Source organism: Hyperolius riggenbachi, chromosome 11 (genome assembly GCF_040937935.1).
Source record: "Hyperolius riggenbachi isolate aHypRig1 chromosome 11, aHypRig1.pri, whole genome shotgun sequence".
NCBI classification, from domain to species: Eukaryota; Metazoa; Chordata; class Amphibia; order Anura; family Hyperoliidae; genus Hyperolius; species Hyperolius riggenbachi.
This window is the reverse complement of record NC_090656.1, coordinates 123234636-123249421: the sequence shown is the minus strand read 5'-3', so window position 1 is coordinate 123249421 and position 14786 is coordinate 123234636. Positions and strand designations below refer to the sequence as shown.

General features: G+C 42.2%; 1 protein-coding gene across 1 annotated transcript in view; it reads left to right on the top strand.

The window, feature by feature from the left end:
• The window catches only part of LOC137537873 (mucin-2-like), a 198946-nt gene that overhangs the window by 160299 nt on the left and 23861 nt on the right, over nt 1–14786 (top strand). Inside the window, exons 39-42 of the mRNA XM_068259820.1 lie at nt 194–298; nt 3256–3296; nt 7545–7673; nt 7755–7853. Coding sequence (XP_068115921.1) covers nt 194–298; nt 3256–3296; nt 7545–7673; nt 7755–7853 — 374 coding nt within the window. The remainder of the gene's footprint in view (nt 1–193; nt 299–3255; nt 3297–7544; nt 7674–7754; nt 7854–14786) is intronic.

Genomic DNA, 14786 nt, shown 5'->3' with positions numbered 1-14786 from the left:
TATTACAGACAATTGCAGTGCCTTGCATTGTGATGCCAATCTGTTTTGCACGCAGGCGCAACGTTAAAATGGGGAGGCCTGTGGGTTAGTATGGTAGATTCTGGAGGGAACTAGGTGGGACACAACATTGCTAGACAATTTATAACTTCTTCCCTGCAGCATTGATAATGACATTCTATCTGCTCATCCACAGACTGTAACATTAGCCTCTGTCAGAGCAAAAACAAAGAATGTCCTATTGGATTCGACTCTGTCCCAGCAACTGAGGATGGCATTTGCTGCCCATCATATTACTGCAGTAAGTAACCAAAATTACATGTAGTAGAATGAAATACATTTTCCAGGATAAACAATTGTATGTTAATAATTCTGGTTTTAGCACCAGAAAACCTTTTTACAACTATGTTGTGATGTATTAGTATGTAATCTCACTCTCCCAGTGATGCTTGGCCTAGACCAGGGGTCAGGAACCTTTTTGGCTGAGAGAGCCATAGTGTTGAGCCGAAATTTTAGTAATTTCATGTTTCCTTAATTACGGACACAAATTTTACTGCTACGACACAAATTCGTAATTTTGGAATTGCCATACAAACCGTAATTTGGAATTCCGTAAGCGAAATTTAGGTTTCGTAATTTTGCATTTCGTCACAAATTCGTGTTTAACACGATATTTTGTCATTTCATGTTTTCTATAGAAACAAAGTTATTTTAGTTACAAAAATGAACGTAATTTCGTTTCTAATAGTAATTATGCACATTTAGGTAATGACTGAACTCAGGAAAGTCACTCATTGATTCCAATTACTGATAATGCAAAGGCCTCTGCACATGCTGTCGCTTTAAATGTATAAGAAGGCTCTATCTGCAGCCACTTCTAAGACAGGTGCTCTTTGTCAAGGTGCACTTAGCGGTCATGCATGCTGAGACACTTGGTTTTGGGCCTTGCAATATCTGATAATGCAAAGGTACCTGCATTTGCTGTCGCTTAAATGTATCAGGAGGCTCTATTTGCAACCTCTTCTAAGACAGGTGCTCTTTGCCAAGGTGCACTTAGTGGTCATGCAATATCTGATAATGCAAAGGTACCTGCAAGTGCTGTCACTTTAAATGTATCAGTAGCCTCTGGACTGGAACACAATTTTGAGAAAGGTGAAATTTATGTGTTAAACATGACATTCTGATTTGTTTGTGTTACGTAAACGATCGTAATTATGAAAAAGATCGTAATTACGAAATTACCCATAAACACGAAATGTTGCGTAATTTCATGAAATTCGATTACGTCCATAATAGTAATTTTGTGAATTACGCGAAATAATCATAATGTGGTCATTACGCTCGAGCCATAAATGCCACATATTTTAAAATGTATTTCCATGAGAGCCATACAATATGTTTCAAACTGGGATAGTGTGCATGCGCAGTAGAGGGTTCACGTCCCTGTTGCCATGGTGATATGCATATAGTTGATCCTCCGGGCAGCGGAAGTGACAGACACTTCTTCACGTTCTCTTGGGTTTCAGCAACATCAGCAATTTCCCCACGAGCCAGACAGGAGAAATACCGACGAGATCCCCACACTTTGGCCCAATAGGCTGCCTGTCAAGTGACAGGGAGCCTATTGGCCAATCAAAGTGCAGGGATCTCATCCTGCAAAATCACTGGACCTGACATGGTCCATAGTAGGACAATTGGAGAAACCGTTAGTTTTGGGGTAAGTTAAGTAGTGCATGCTACAGCAGTAGTGTGCTTCTTTGAAAATTGTATTTGCGCTGCCACACTAAGCTGCGCTGCTTGAGCAGTATAGCTTAGTAAAACAACCCCTATTGATTTGTCTGTGAGCCAGATGTAGCCGAGCGATGTCACAAAGCCTTCTGTCCTAGAGCACTCTGGAAAATCAGGTGGTGTTTATGCTCACTTGGGAAAACATGACAAACAAACATTCCATAGTGATGCACCTTGGCAGCAGTAAAGACGTCGCCACCTGTGATACCTTTAACACTGTTAATCAGGGTAAAGAAGGATTGTACAGTTGGAAAACACTGAGGCTAGGTTCACAGCGGGACGTTAAAGTCGCGCGTTAAAACAGCATTTAACGCAGAATAACTCACTGCAATGAAAAATCAATGCGCCGCTCACAGTGCACACGTTGCGTTGGTGTGTAACGCTGCACGTTAAGTAAAAGTACTGCATGCAGTGCGTTATATACGTTATTAGCTGCGTTGGACTGTTTGCACATGCTCAGTAATGACTTGGAAGCATACTTTTCATTGCCTGTATTTTTTACTGTATCTGCTGTATGCGACGGTAACGCTGCGTTGCCACTTTTTGGGCGCGTTGCGTTGTAAGCTTGCGGTGCGACTTTAACGTGGCATCAAAACGCAACGTCCCACTGTGAATCTAGCCTGAATAAATAATTTATAAAGTAATATTGTAAAAAAAAAGGACATTTATAAACATCCTAATTATGCACTAATTAGTGCAAATAGGACGTTTAATGAATATCCATTGTACCCAAATGCACACGTGCACCCGCCTATGGGAGTACACTCATTTTAACTTCTCATTCTCAATGGAGGGGTGTTAAGTGGTTAAAGATGGTCTCTCAACATCTTTCTAAATAACAGTCAGCATTTTTTTTCATTAAAAAAGGAAATCAACATTTTGCAGATTCCACATTTTTTAGAAATACAATTTCCTATTCTCACTTTCTGTATTGCTGACAATGGGACAAAAAGTGAGGGCTAATCTTCCCAATGTGGGGAAAACAAATCTGAAAGCTATTGTAATCTTTTAACCCATTATCAGCTTCAATAGAGTTACCTCGTTTGAGATAAGTGCATTGCTTTTGACCTCACTTGGCAGAACTCGAGCTGTAAATTCTTGGAATGCTCTGATCTCTTTCTCTAGCAGAAAATATAGACATTGAAAGCAGAAGTCCTCTGTTATTGTCTCACACTGCCCCCTAGTGACAAGTGGCCATAAAGACACATTACAACAGTACTAGTTAGGAGCAAAAAAAAACTGTAACCAATAAAGAAATACAAAAAAGAGCTAAAATAAATTGGACTGGAGCAGTTGTTAGTCTCTAAATACATTGGCTGCTAAAAAATTAAAAAGGAGGAAGAAAATGAAAAAAGATCTAAAATTTTCAAAAAGTTCTGCAGATAAGAATGTCATACTATGTTTAAAGTTGTCTCAAATAACATTCACTCAAATTGAATGACACAATGCATTTTTAATCCTTTCTAACAGTCCCAAGTGGTGTCTGTGTTGATCATGAGAAAATGTATAAGGTAAGTAAGTTTTATATAAAACTGTTAGAATAACATTTGTCTAGAAAAAAATAAAAAAAAATGAAACAAGGCAGAAGACTTTATAAATGGATGTATAGCATACAAATGCTGAAAATCCTGTGCAGAAAAGGCTAGATTATGCTTGTTATAGCGTCTTTCTGTTTATGGTAATTTTGCCCTTTCCTCAGAGGCTAGAGTTTTACTGCCAAACACTGAACTGGTATGAAAGCACCCTTTTCTATGATAAGTAAATACTTCCGATTATAGAGTAAAATCAATGTGCAAAGAGAACTAAAGAAAGCACAGGATTTCTCCAAAGATGGAGCGTAGCGCTGACACAGTGAGCTATTAACATAGCTGCACTCAAATGTCTGATGGAGCAGTAACTGGGGTTTATTTGTTATGTACTAATGCTGGAATATGGTGGAAACACAAATATAAATGACTCCGCATTCCAGGAAGATCTGTTATTAGGTGGCAAAAGTTTTCAACCTTCCCATTAGTTTAATCAGAACAAGTTTGCTGAAAGGTTAGTTAATTGGTGGTTGATAAGTGATACGGTGCACCAAGACCTGCCAAAGATAACCTGAGTCCCAGAGGTGCAAGAAGTAGATAGGGAACAGTTTGTTAATGATTACTACTAGGGATGATCGGAAAGAGCAAATTCCGTTCCGCCGGAATTCGCGGATTCTGCCAGCGCTTAATTCCGTCGCTATGAAATTTCCACCGGATTTTTGCAAAATTCCGCGGAATTCCGACGCAAAAATGACTTCCTCCCTCCAAAAGACACACATACATCCCCATAAAATCATTCAACAGCAACTGCGTGCACAGTCTTTGTGGTACACAGTCTCTGTGGCACAATCGGTTAGTGCGTTTGGCTGTTAACCGAAAGGTTGGTGGTTCAAGCCCACCCAGGCATGGCCTTGCCTTTTGTGTTCAACAGTTGTCCAAAGAGAACCCCAGATAGCCACGCAGATTCATCTCTCTCTCTATCTCTAGTAGGGATGGTCACCGCTTTCCGTGGAATTGTATTTTCCGCAATTTTGGGTAGAAATTGGTCATTCCGTTCCGTTTGGTCGGAACGGAATTGCTATTTCAATTCGTCAGAATTCCAAAATTGCCTGTGAAATTCTGCCGGTATCCGTTGATGGTTTTAAGCTAAAAATTCAGTTCAATGGCATCAAGTCCTAGAGAGAGAGAGAGAGAGAGAGAGAGAGATCATTTTTCTCTTGTGTATATTGCAATGGTACATGCTAGGCTGACTTCAGCATGTAGCATTGCAGTGTGTTGTGTTGGTGGTATAATGGTTAGGATAGCAGCCTACCAAGCGGTAGGCCTGGGTTTGATTCCTGGCCAATGTATGTGAGTGGGTTTTGACATTCTGCAAATCCCTAAGAAAGCTCATTTTCCTCTTAGATATATCACAATGGTACATGCTAGGCTGGCTCCAGCATGTAGCATGTAGTGTGTTGTGTTGGTGGTATAATGGTTAGGATAGCAGCCTACCAAGCGGTAGGCCTGGGTTTGATTCCTGGCCAATGTATGTGAGTTGGCTTTTGACGTCCTACAAATCCCTAAGCAAGCTTATTTTTCTCTTGGATATATCACAATGGTACATGCTAGGCTGGCTTCAGCATGTAGTGTTGGTGGTGGTATAGTGGTGAGGAGAGCTGCCTACTAAGCACTAGACCTGGGTTCAATTCCCGGCCAATGTATGTGAGCTGGCTTTTGAAATCCTACAATTCCCTGGAAGACCAGACCCTCCTCCGGAGGAGGGAGGGAGGAAAGGAATAAGGAAGCCTGTCGAGCAGAAATTGGTATTTTTAGGCAGAAATGAGTTTGGTGGGAAAAAAATTGCATTCTGTAGAATTCCGCGGAATTTCAAATTTTTCCACGGAAATTCGGCCATTGCAATGGAACAGAATCACCAAATTCCGTCCGGAATCGCGAAAATCTCAATTGAGTTGTGAACGCAAGGGTTTCTGGGCACGTCCTCATCCAACTGAAACCAAATAGTTTCTACCACCAGGTTTAAGGATGTCACCTAGCTTGTTAATCTGGTATGGCGAAGGGCTGTGCTACTGTAACTGCAGGTGGACTAGCTATAACAACCCCCCATTGGAGCCTGTGGCTCTGCTAAAAACTCACCTCTTTTCCCTAGCCTTTGAGACTGCATAATGCAGGGTCACAGCACTTTGAGTCCCCAGGGAGAAAAGCACTATAAAAATATTATTGTTATTGTTATTGTAACAGGTTCGTTCCCCCCCCCTGCTGCTAAGGGCAGGAACTATTGATGTATAACTAGTGTTGAGCCAAAATTTTCGAAATTTCGCGTTAATATAATTACGCATGCGAAATTTGCTATTACGATGCGAAATTATGGTAGCGTAATTGCCATTAAAATCGTAATTGAAAATACCGTAAGCGTAATTTTCAACGCGTAATTTCGCGTTTCGTTCATAACGTAATTTCGCGTTAAACCATAACGTAATTTCGGGTTCGCTTAATTTTTGCGAAATTTAGCTTAATTTTTTTTTGCGTTTTCATCTGCATGGCGAATTTTGATGCGAAATATCACTACATGGCAAATTTTATATGCGTAGCGCGAAAACGACGCGAAAATTAACGCTTACAGTAATATGAACTATCGCGAAATTACGTTATGTAACTACGCTTACAAACGGTTGCATGCAAGGCAAACATAATTTCGCGATACCCACTGTAATGCGAAAATTATGCAAAAATTACGCTTACGCGGAATTTCGCGAAATCCTTCTTCATTACGATTATGTACGTACGGCCATAATCGTAATTACACTAATTACGCGAAATTTCGCGAAATCGTAATTAAGTCATCCTTTTACAGACCCAGATCCATGTGTGATGAGAGTACCAGGACAGCGTGGCATCCCATGTGGGTGTTGTTGCTCCCTGCTGATTCTCTGCCTGTAATACTTTCAGCTATAGACCCTGAACAAGCATGCACACCAGGTGTTCCTGCCTGAAGTCTGACTGGATTAGACCCATGCTTGTTTTAGCTGCGTGATCCAGATACTACTGAAGCCAAAGAGACCAGCAGGATGTAAGGGAAATGGTATTGGTTTAAAGGAAATAAATATGGCAGCCTCATTATCCCTCTCAGTTCAGGTGTCCTTTAAAGCCTGGCCTACATAGCTTCTAGAAGCATTCAAACTTACAAAATAACTGTGCCTCTCCTACACACAAGGGTGTAGCAATAGCCATAGCAGCCATAGCAGCTGTTATGGTGCTCTGGGGCAGAAGGGGCAGAAGGGGACCAGGTGGTACTTGATGTAGTCACCATTAACTTTCTTGTAACAAAAGAAGAGAGACAATCGAGAGCCCCCAGTAGTGTATTACTGTTGTACAATTGGCATAGGTCGTAGGACAATACAAATTAGACTCACAAGTAGGGCAACCACTTCTATCGCAGATGAGGAGATTAGACCTGTCCTCGCTCAGGTTAAAAAATCGCTCTCCGTAGAAAGAAAAAAAGGGTGTCCACACCCATCCACCAGGTGGATCAAATTGTGCTATAGTATAAAGAGGCACCAATAGAATAAAAAGTAGTACCAAATTAAAATCAATAAAATGTGGGTGGTAAGGGTGGGCTCACCTACCCAACAAAGGAACACAAGCACTGATTCAAGTATAGTATAACTAACATTACATTTATTTAGTACTCCAAATAAAAATCAGTATACAAATCATACAAATAAATGATTTTTATTTGGAGTACTAATTAAATGTAATGTTATTTATACTATACTTGAATCAGTGCTTGTGTTCCTTTGTTGGGTAGGTGAGCCCACCCTTACCACCCACATTTTATTGATTTTAATTTGGTACTACTTTTTATTCTATTGGTGCCTTTGTATACTATAGCATTAACTTTCTTGTGTTCCTCCACCTTATGAATTTGTCTAGGTGCCCATGGACTAGATGCATTGTAGATTGTACGAGAATTTTAATTGTTTAGTTGACTCATATCCATAAAGTAGGGGCATGAGGCATTGCTCAAGATTGCCTACATCTTATGGCCCTATGAAAGTTTGGCTATGGGCCCCATAATCTCTAGCTACACCGCTGCCTACACAGACCATGAATAGGGAAAGTGGTGCAAAGGGATGTAGCTAAATCAGATGCAAATGTTTGGATACAGTAAATGAAGCATTTTACAGTTACTTACAGTATCTAATCCCATGTTTAATTCTTGTTGACGCATAGCCTGGACAACAAATTCCTCAAAACCCAGATTCATGTCAGACATGTGAATGTACAGAAGATATTGATGATGAGACTAAACTGAATCAAGTGAAATGCACACCAACAAGTTGCAATGAAGACTGTACTCAGGTTAGGCTTCAACCACTTCCACACTAAAAAAGGGATAATCTAATTTTGTTATTTACAACTACTGCTAATTTTCTCTTTTAGGGCTTCGTGTACAAGAAAATGCATGATAAATGTTGTGGTGGATGTGTACAGTCTGAATGTGTAATGAAGATAAGTGATGATAAAATTATCACCATCAAGGTAAGGCTCTTTCTGTTTTTAATAGTATAGCTGCACTACAAAGCTTTTAATAATCAAACTGAAGTACTCTAGCAATATGAGAATTGCAAAAATAATTTTTCTAATTGTAACTGAATGCCTTTTATTAGAGGCCTGTGCGGGTCCAATTTTTCATACCCACACCCGCAGCCCCGCTACCCACACACAACCTGCAACCCGCTTTCAGGTGAATTTGATACCCGCAGCGCCACTACCCGCACGCGACCCACACCTGCAGCCCCGCTACTTGACCCACAACCTGTACACATTTAAAGCAACATTGGGGAGCTGTAAAGTAAATAAAACCTTTTTTTTTTATACACAAACCAAAGCCAAAGAAGTGTTTATGACCTGGAACCCACTACAAAACGCTATCGCTAATCGCAATCTCTAGCGTTTTGTATGAGCGGTTTGCAAGCGATTTCATGAGCATTTTCAGTAGCGATTTTAAAAAGTGTATTCGATTTGCCAGCGGTTGTGTAGCGATTAGCGATTAGCGTTTTTAATTCTGATTGGTCCTTTCAATTATTTTTAATTTTGTTACAGTGTGCAGTAACTTCAAAACACTAGCAAAATTGCTCTGTGCAGGTTTTGATAAGCAATTATACCAGTGTTTATATACTTTACATTGCAGAAACGCTAATCGCTAACGCTAAACGTGAAAAATGCTGCATGTCCTGCGTTTTGCGATTTGGTAATCGCAATTGCTCCAGTGGAATTTAGCCCATGCATTAACATCAGCTGAGCGTTTAGGGAAATTGCTAGCAGTTTAAATTGCTCCCTAAACTGTCAGAAAATCGCTCTAGTGGGTTTGAGCCCTTAAAGATTTTTTTTTAAAATCAATTTAAATCAATTTTATTTAAATCAATAAAAACCGAGAAGTAACAGTCCTGCTCAAACAACAAATAGCAACTCAGAGCACCCACATCCCTGTCCCTGAATGCTGTAGGCTACTCCCCATCTACACTACATCTAGTGGAAATGCCCCCCCCCTCTCCCCGGCTACTGCAATGCACACTGGGAGACGTAGTACATTTATGTAATCACAGTAGATGTAGGCACATTAATGTACTACATCTCCCAGCATACATTATGGTGGCCAGGGTGACACTTCCACCACTGCAGCTATGAGTTGCAAGGTTTAGACACTGCGTCCAGGCTCATAAAAATAATTTTCAGATTTAAAGGTGCATATACATACACAATCTTGATCCTGCATGTAGTATAAGGTCCAATCAAAATTGTGTGTGTATGCACCCAAAGAGCAATTAGTTCTGTTACAACTTTTCTTTGTGAATGATGAGCTTGTAACTAATACAGCCGTGGCGGACTGCACCGCCGCCACGGCTGCCTCCGTGCCCCTGCCCGTCTCTCCGACGTCTAGGACGCCGGGGACGGGACTGTCTTGTTCCCATAAGGTCGATGTGTTGTGCGGGCGCACGCACAGACAGGACCTTTATGCTAGGAGGAGGCTCGTCAGCTGACCTGCTGGTCAGCTGACGTCAGAGGAGCCTCACGGCACCCCGGATTGGCTGACTGCAGGGGGCGTGCCAGTGAGGTCTCCTCTGCTTCTTAATAGAGATGTCGCGAACTGTTCGCCGGCGAACGGTTCCAGGCGAACTTCGGGGGTTCGCGTTCGCCTACCAAACGCGAACTTTCCCGGAAGTTCGATTCGCCCCATAAAGCTCTATTGAGCAAAACTTTGACTCTTTATGTTACAGCCAGCAGACACATTATTGCCATACACACTGCTCTCAATGCTGGAGGCCCACCCCCCCTCCCTCCTCCATCCTCCAAGTAAGGTCCTTATACTGCCTACACTAATTAGTTAATTAGTTAAGGGACAGCTGCTACACACTCTGCTAGGGAGATTTTAATTAGCTTGTTTGTGGGTTCCTCCCTCCTCCTTCCTACCCTTCTACCCTTCTACCTATTCCCTCCTCCCTCCTACCGGAGGGAGGAGGGTCTCATCTGCCAGGGAATTCCAGTATTTCAAAAACCATGATAGGGATTTGAACCCAGGCCTCAGTGTATGGTAGGCAAGGCAACTAACATATCCATTGTACCACCAACACTACTAGCTGAAAGTAGCTGAAAGTAGCTGAAAGTAGCCTAGCATGTACCATTTATGCTTAATGCAAGAGAAAAATTAGACAAGACAAATAACATTTATATGACACTTTTCTCCTGGCAGACTCAAAGCACCAGAGCTGCAGCCACTAGGGCACACTCTATAGGCAGTAGCACAGATATGTAGCCAGACATGGCCTTGTATTTTGTGTTCAACAGTTGTCAAGAGAAAAATTAGACAAAATAGCAATGTTAGGAAGACTTGCCTAAGGTCTCCTACTGAATAGGTGCTGGCTTACTAAACAGACAGAGACGAGATTTGAACTCTGGTCTCCTGTGTCAGAGGCAGAGCCATTCACCACTACACCATGCAGCCACTGCTTACAGACATGTAGCCAGACATGGCCTTGTTTTTTGTGTTCAACAGTTGTCAAGCGAAAAATTAGACGAGAGAGAGAGAGAGAGAGAGAGAGAGAGAGAGAGAGAATTCTGTACTGATAACCACCTCTACTTCTCCTCAGGTGTCCTCTAGGCTGCAGTGATCACTAGGCTGCAGTGCACTCTTAATCACCTGCTCCTCAGGTGATCACTAGGTTGCAGTACAGTCTGAATCACCCACTCCTCGGGAGATTCTGTCTCCACAGTATCAGCATCTCCAGCTTGCTGGGGCTTGTACTCTTGTACGTACTGATAGGACCTCACCAGCCCCTCTGGTGAGGTCTCGCCAAACTATTAGTTACTGTTGCCTATTATAGTTTCTGTAACTGATAGCACCTTGCCAGCAACTCTGGGAAGGTCTAGACAAGATATACAGTTACCGTATCTGATAGTACGTAGCCATTCCCTCTAGAAGGTTTGGCCGTACTTATCAGTGCTCTTTCAGCTAGTGCTAGCCAGCACCTCTGAAGGGGCCTAGCCTTTATTAGTTTCAGCTAGTGCCTGCCAGCACCTCTGAAGGGGCCTAGCCTGATTGGTTTCTGAGGCTCATCAGCTCCACTGATGAGCACTCGTTATTTATTCATTATTCTCACCAGCTCCAATGGTGAGGTGTTGCGTAGTGACTGATTGCACCTTCCCAGCTCCTCTGGAAGGCTTAGCCAAAACTATCCGAGTCACTTGTATTACCTTTCCAGCTCCACTGGAAAGGTCTAGCGTAGCTTTTCTGGCTACCTGATTACTATTCCTTGCCAGCTACTCTGGGAAGGACTAGTCAGTCTATCTCTGTATTCTCTCTGTTGGTACCTTCTCCAGTCCTCTGGGAAGGTCTGTTCACAGTTGTACAGTCGGTCTACTGTTAGTGCCTTACCAGCCCCTCTGGTAAGGCCTTGCTAACTATTACAGTTACGGTTGCACCAAGCACAACACTCATATCATCCTTGAAGCTATACTGGTATTATTGGTGATTCTGCAGATCACACATAATCAGGTATAGCGTCTGCATTATTGGTGATTCTGCAGATCACCAAATAATCAGACGTCTGAGTTGCGGCACCCAACCGTTACAGAGCTACTGCGGAATGAAGGTGCTCTGCAGATCTTCCTGTGCAAAAACATGTAGGCTTGAGAAGAAATATTGTTATGTGTCAAAATGAACTCATCTTGTATTGGCGTGGGTACGAGTGTGTGCGATTAGGTGTACTAAGCTTAGCGGCATGCGACTATAATGGCTATGAGCAAATTGAGTATGTAATTTCTCATACTACATGGGAAATGTAAAATTGGGAGATAATTGGCCAATCCAAATTGGATTTGTATATACACCCTAAATTATCTTTTCTTCATTACAGTAGCTCAACAGCAAAATAAACAATAATTCATTAAGAAAATCAGGATTGCATAAGAGTACAACAAGGCTTTTAAGCAGGGAGAACAAATATACTGTATATGCACACCTACTCAGGACTTACCAATCATAAAGCAGAAAGTTAATTGGAGCAGATTTATCACAACCAAAAGAAAAGAAAAAGCAGCACACACATCAGTTGTTTCACTTTTGCAATAGATTTCCCTCCATTTTGCATGCACTTGTGTTGATAAACCTGCCCCATTGTCTTGTACCTGTCTGATAATAAAAGCCTGTATTTAATTATTCTGTGGTTGCAACTACACTGTCAGCAGATTTTGTCACATGTGGCATGTGCTTCTCTATCTGCCATGTGCTTCTCTGCATCCTCCATCCAGCTTTAGAGAATATGCCAGAACATTCTCTAGTTCTTGTCCTGTCACATATCCCCAGTCACTAATAGAGATGTCGCGAACCTCCGATTTTCGGTACGCGAACCCTGTTCGCGAACCTCCGCTGAAGGTTCGGTTCGCGAAAAAGTTCACGAACCGCAATAGACTTCAATGGGGAGGCGAACTTAAAAGTTTAGAAAAATTTCTACCGGCTGGAAAAATGATAGAAAACATGTTTCAAGGGATCTAATACCTGGAGAAAGACATGATTGAGTGAAATACACATCAAAAGTCCAAAGCAAAAATCTAGATTTCACATAAACCCCTATTTTAATGTCACAAATCTCATTCAATGTTCAATTACAGGCCTACACTGCTTTACAACATCAGGCAGTGTATCCCTCACTCCCTCCTCCCTCTTCCCTGCTCCCTCACTCAGGAGGGTCTCATCTTCCAGGAAATTGTAAAATTTCAAAAGCCAGCTTATATACCTTGGCTGGAAATTGAACCCAGGTATGAGTGCTTGGTAGTCAGCTCTCTTAACCACTATACCACCACCAACACTACATGCTGAAGGCAGCCTAGCATGTACCATTATGATATATCCTAGAGAAAAATGAGCTTGCTTAAAGATTTGTAGGCTTTTAAAAGCCAGCTTACATACCTTGGCCGGAAATTGAACTCAGGTCTTGGCCGGGAATTAAACCCAAGTCTGAGTGCTTGGAAGTCAGCTCTCTTAACCGCTATACCACCACCAACACTACATGCTGAAAGCAGCCTAGCATGTACCATTATGATATATCCTAGAGAAAAATGAGCTTGCTTAAGGATTTGTAGGCTTTTAAAAGCCAGCTTACATACCTTGGCCAGGAATTGAACCCAGGTCTGAGTGCATGGTAGATTGCTTTCTTAATCGCTATACCACCACCAACACTACATGCTGAAGGCAGCCTAGCATGTATCATTTTGATATATCCTAGAGAAAAATTAGCTTGCTTAAAGATTTGTAGGCTCTTAAAAGCCAGCTTTCATACCTTGGCCGGGAATTGAACCCAGGTCTGAGTGCTTGGTAGTCAGCTCTCTTAACCGCTATACCACCACCAACACTACATGCTGAAGGCAGCCTAGCATGTACCGTTGTGATTTACCCAATAGAAAAATGAGCTTGCTCTCTCTCTCTCTCTAGGACTTGATGGTTTTAAGCTGAAAATTCACTTCAATGGCATCAACGGATACCAGCAGAATTTCACAGGCAATTTTGGAATTCTGCCGGATTGAAAAAGCAATTCCGTTCCGACCAAATGGAATGGAATGACCAATTTCCGCCCAAAATTGCGGAAAATACAATTCCGCGGAAAGCGGTGACCATCCCTACTAGAGAGAGAGAGAGAGAGAGAGAGAGAGAGAGAGAGAGAGATGAATCTACATGGCTATCTGGGGTTCTCTTCGGACAACTGTTGAACACAAAAGGCAAGGCCATGCCTGGGTGGGGTTGAACCACCAACCTTTTAGTTAACAGCCAAACACGCTAACCAATTGTGCCACCGAGACTGTGTTATATTCCTGGCCAATGTGAGTTGGCTTTTGACATATGACACATCCTTAAGCAAGCTCATTTTTCTCTAGGATATATCAAAATGGTACATGCTAGGCTGGTTTCAAAATGTAGTGTTGGTGGTGGTATAGCGGTTAAGAGAGCTATCTACCATGCACTCAGACCTGGGTTCAAATCCCCGGCCAAGGTATGTAAGTTGGCTTTTAAAAACTTACAAATCTTTAAGCAAGCTCATTTTTCTCTAGGATATATCATAATGGTACATGCTAGGCTGCCTTCAGCATGTAGTGTTGGTGGAGGTATAGCGGTTAAGAGAGCTGACTACCAAGCACTCAGATCTGGGTTCAATTCCAGGCCAAGACCTGGGTTCAATTCCTGGCCAAGGTATGTAAGCTGGCTTTTAAAAGCCTACAAATCTTTAAGCAAGCTCATTTTTCTCTAGGATATATCATAATGGTACATGCTACGCTGCCTTCAGCATGTAGTGTTGGTATTGGTATAGCGGTTAAGAGAGCTGATCACCAAGCACTCAGACCTGGGTTCATTTCCCGGCCAAGACCTGGGTTCAATTCCCGGCCAAGGTATATAAGCTGGCTTTTGAAATTCTTCAATTCCCTGGAAGATGAGACCCTCCGGGAAGAGGGAGGGAGTGAGGAAGGAAAGTAATAACAATTAGCTAGGAACAAGCCTATAAGAACCTAACTAAACTCTCCCTAGCAGAGTCTGTCAGCAGCTGTCCCTTAACTAATAAGTGCAGGCAGACTAGTGAGTAAAACAGCACAAGGACCTTGCCTTTTATAAGGAGTGAGTGCAGTCTCATTGGCAACAATGTGCCTGCTAACTGTGATGTAGAGGGTCAAAGTTCTGCTCAATAGAGCATTATGGGGCGAATCGAAATTCCGGGAAAGTTCGCCTTCGCATGCGAACGTGAACCATCCGAAGTTCGCCTGGAACTGTTTGCCGGCGAACCGTTCGGGACATCTCTAGTCACTAACAGACAGGGCTTTCCTTTCACACCTTTTTCTCTAACACCGTGATAGGCATACTTGGCTCTCCAGCTGTTAAATAACTATAAGTCCCACAATGCATTTCCAGCCACAGTCATGATTTATAAA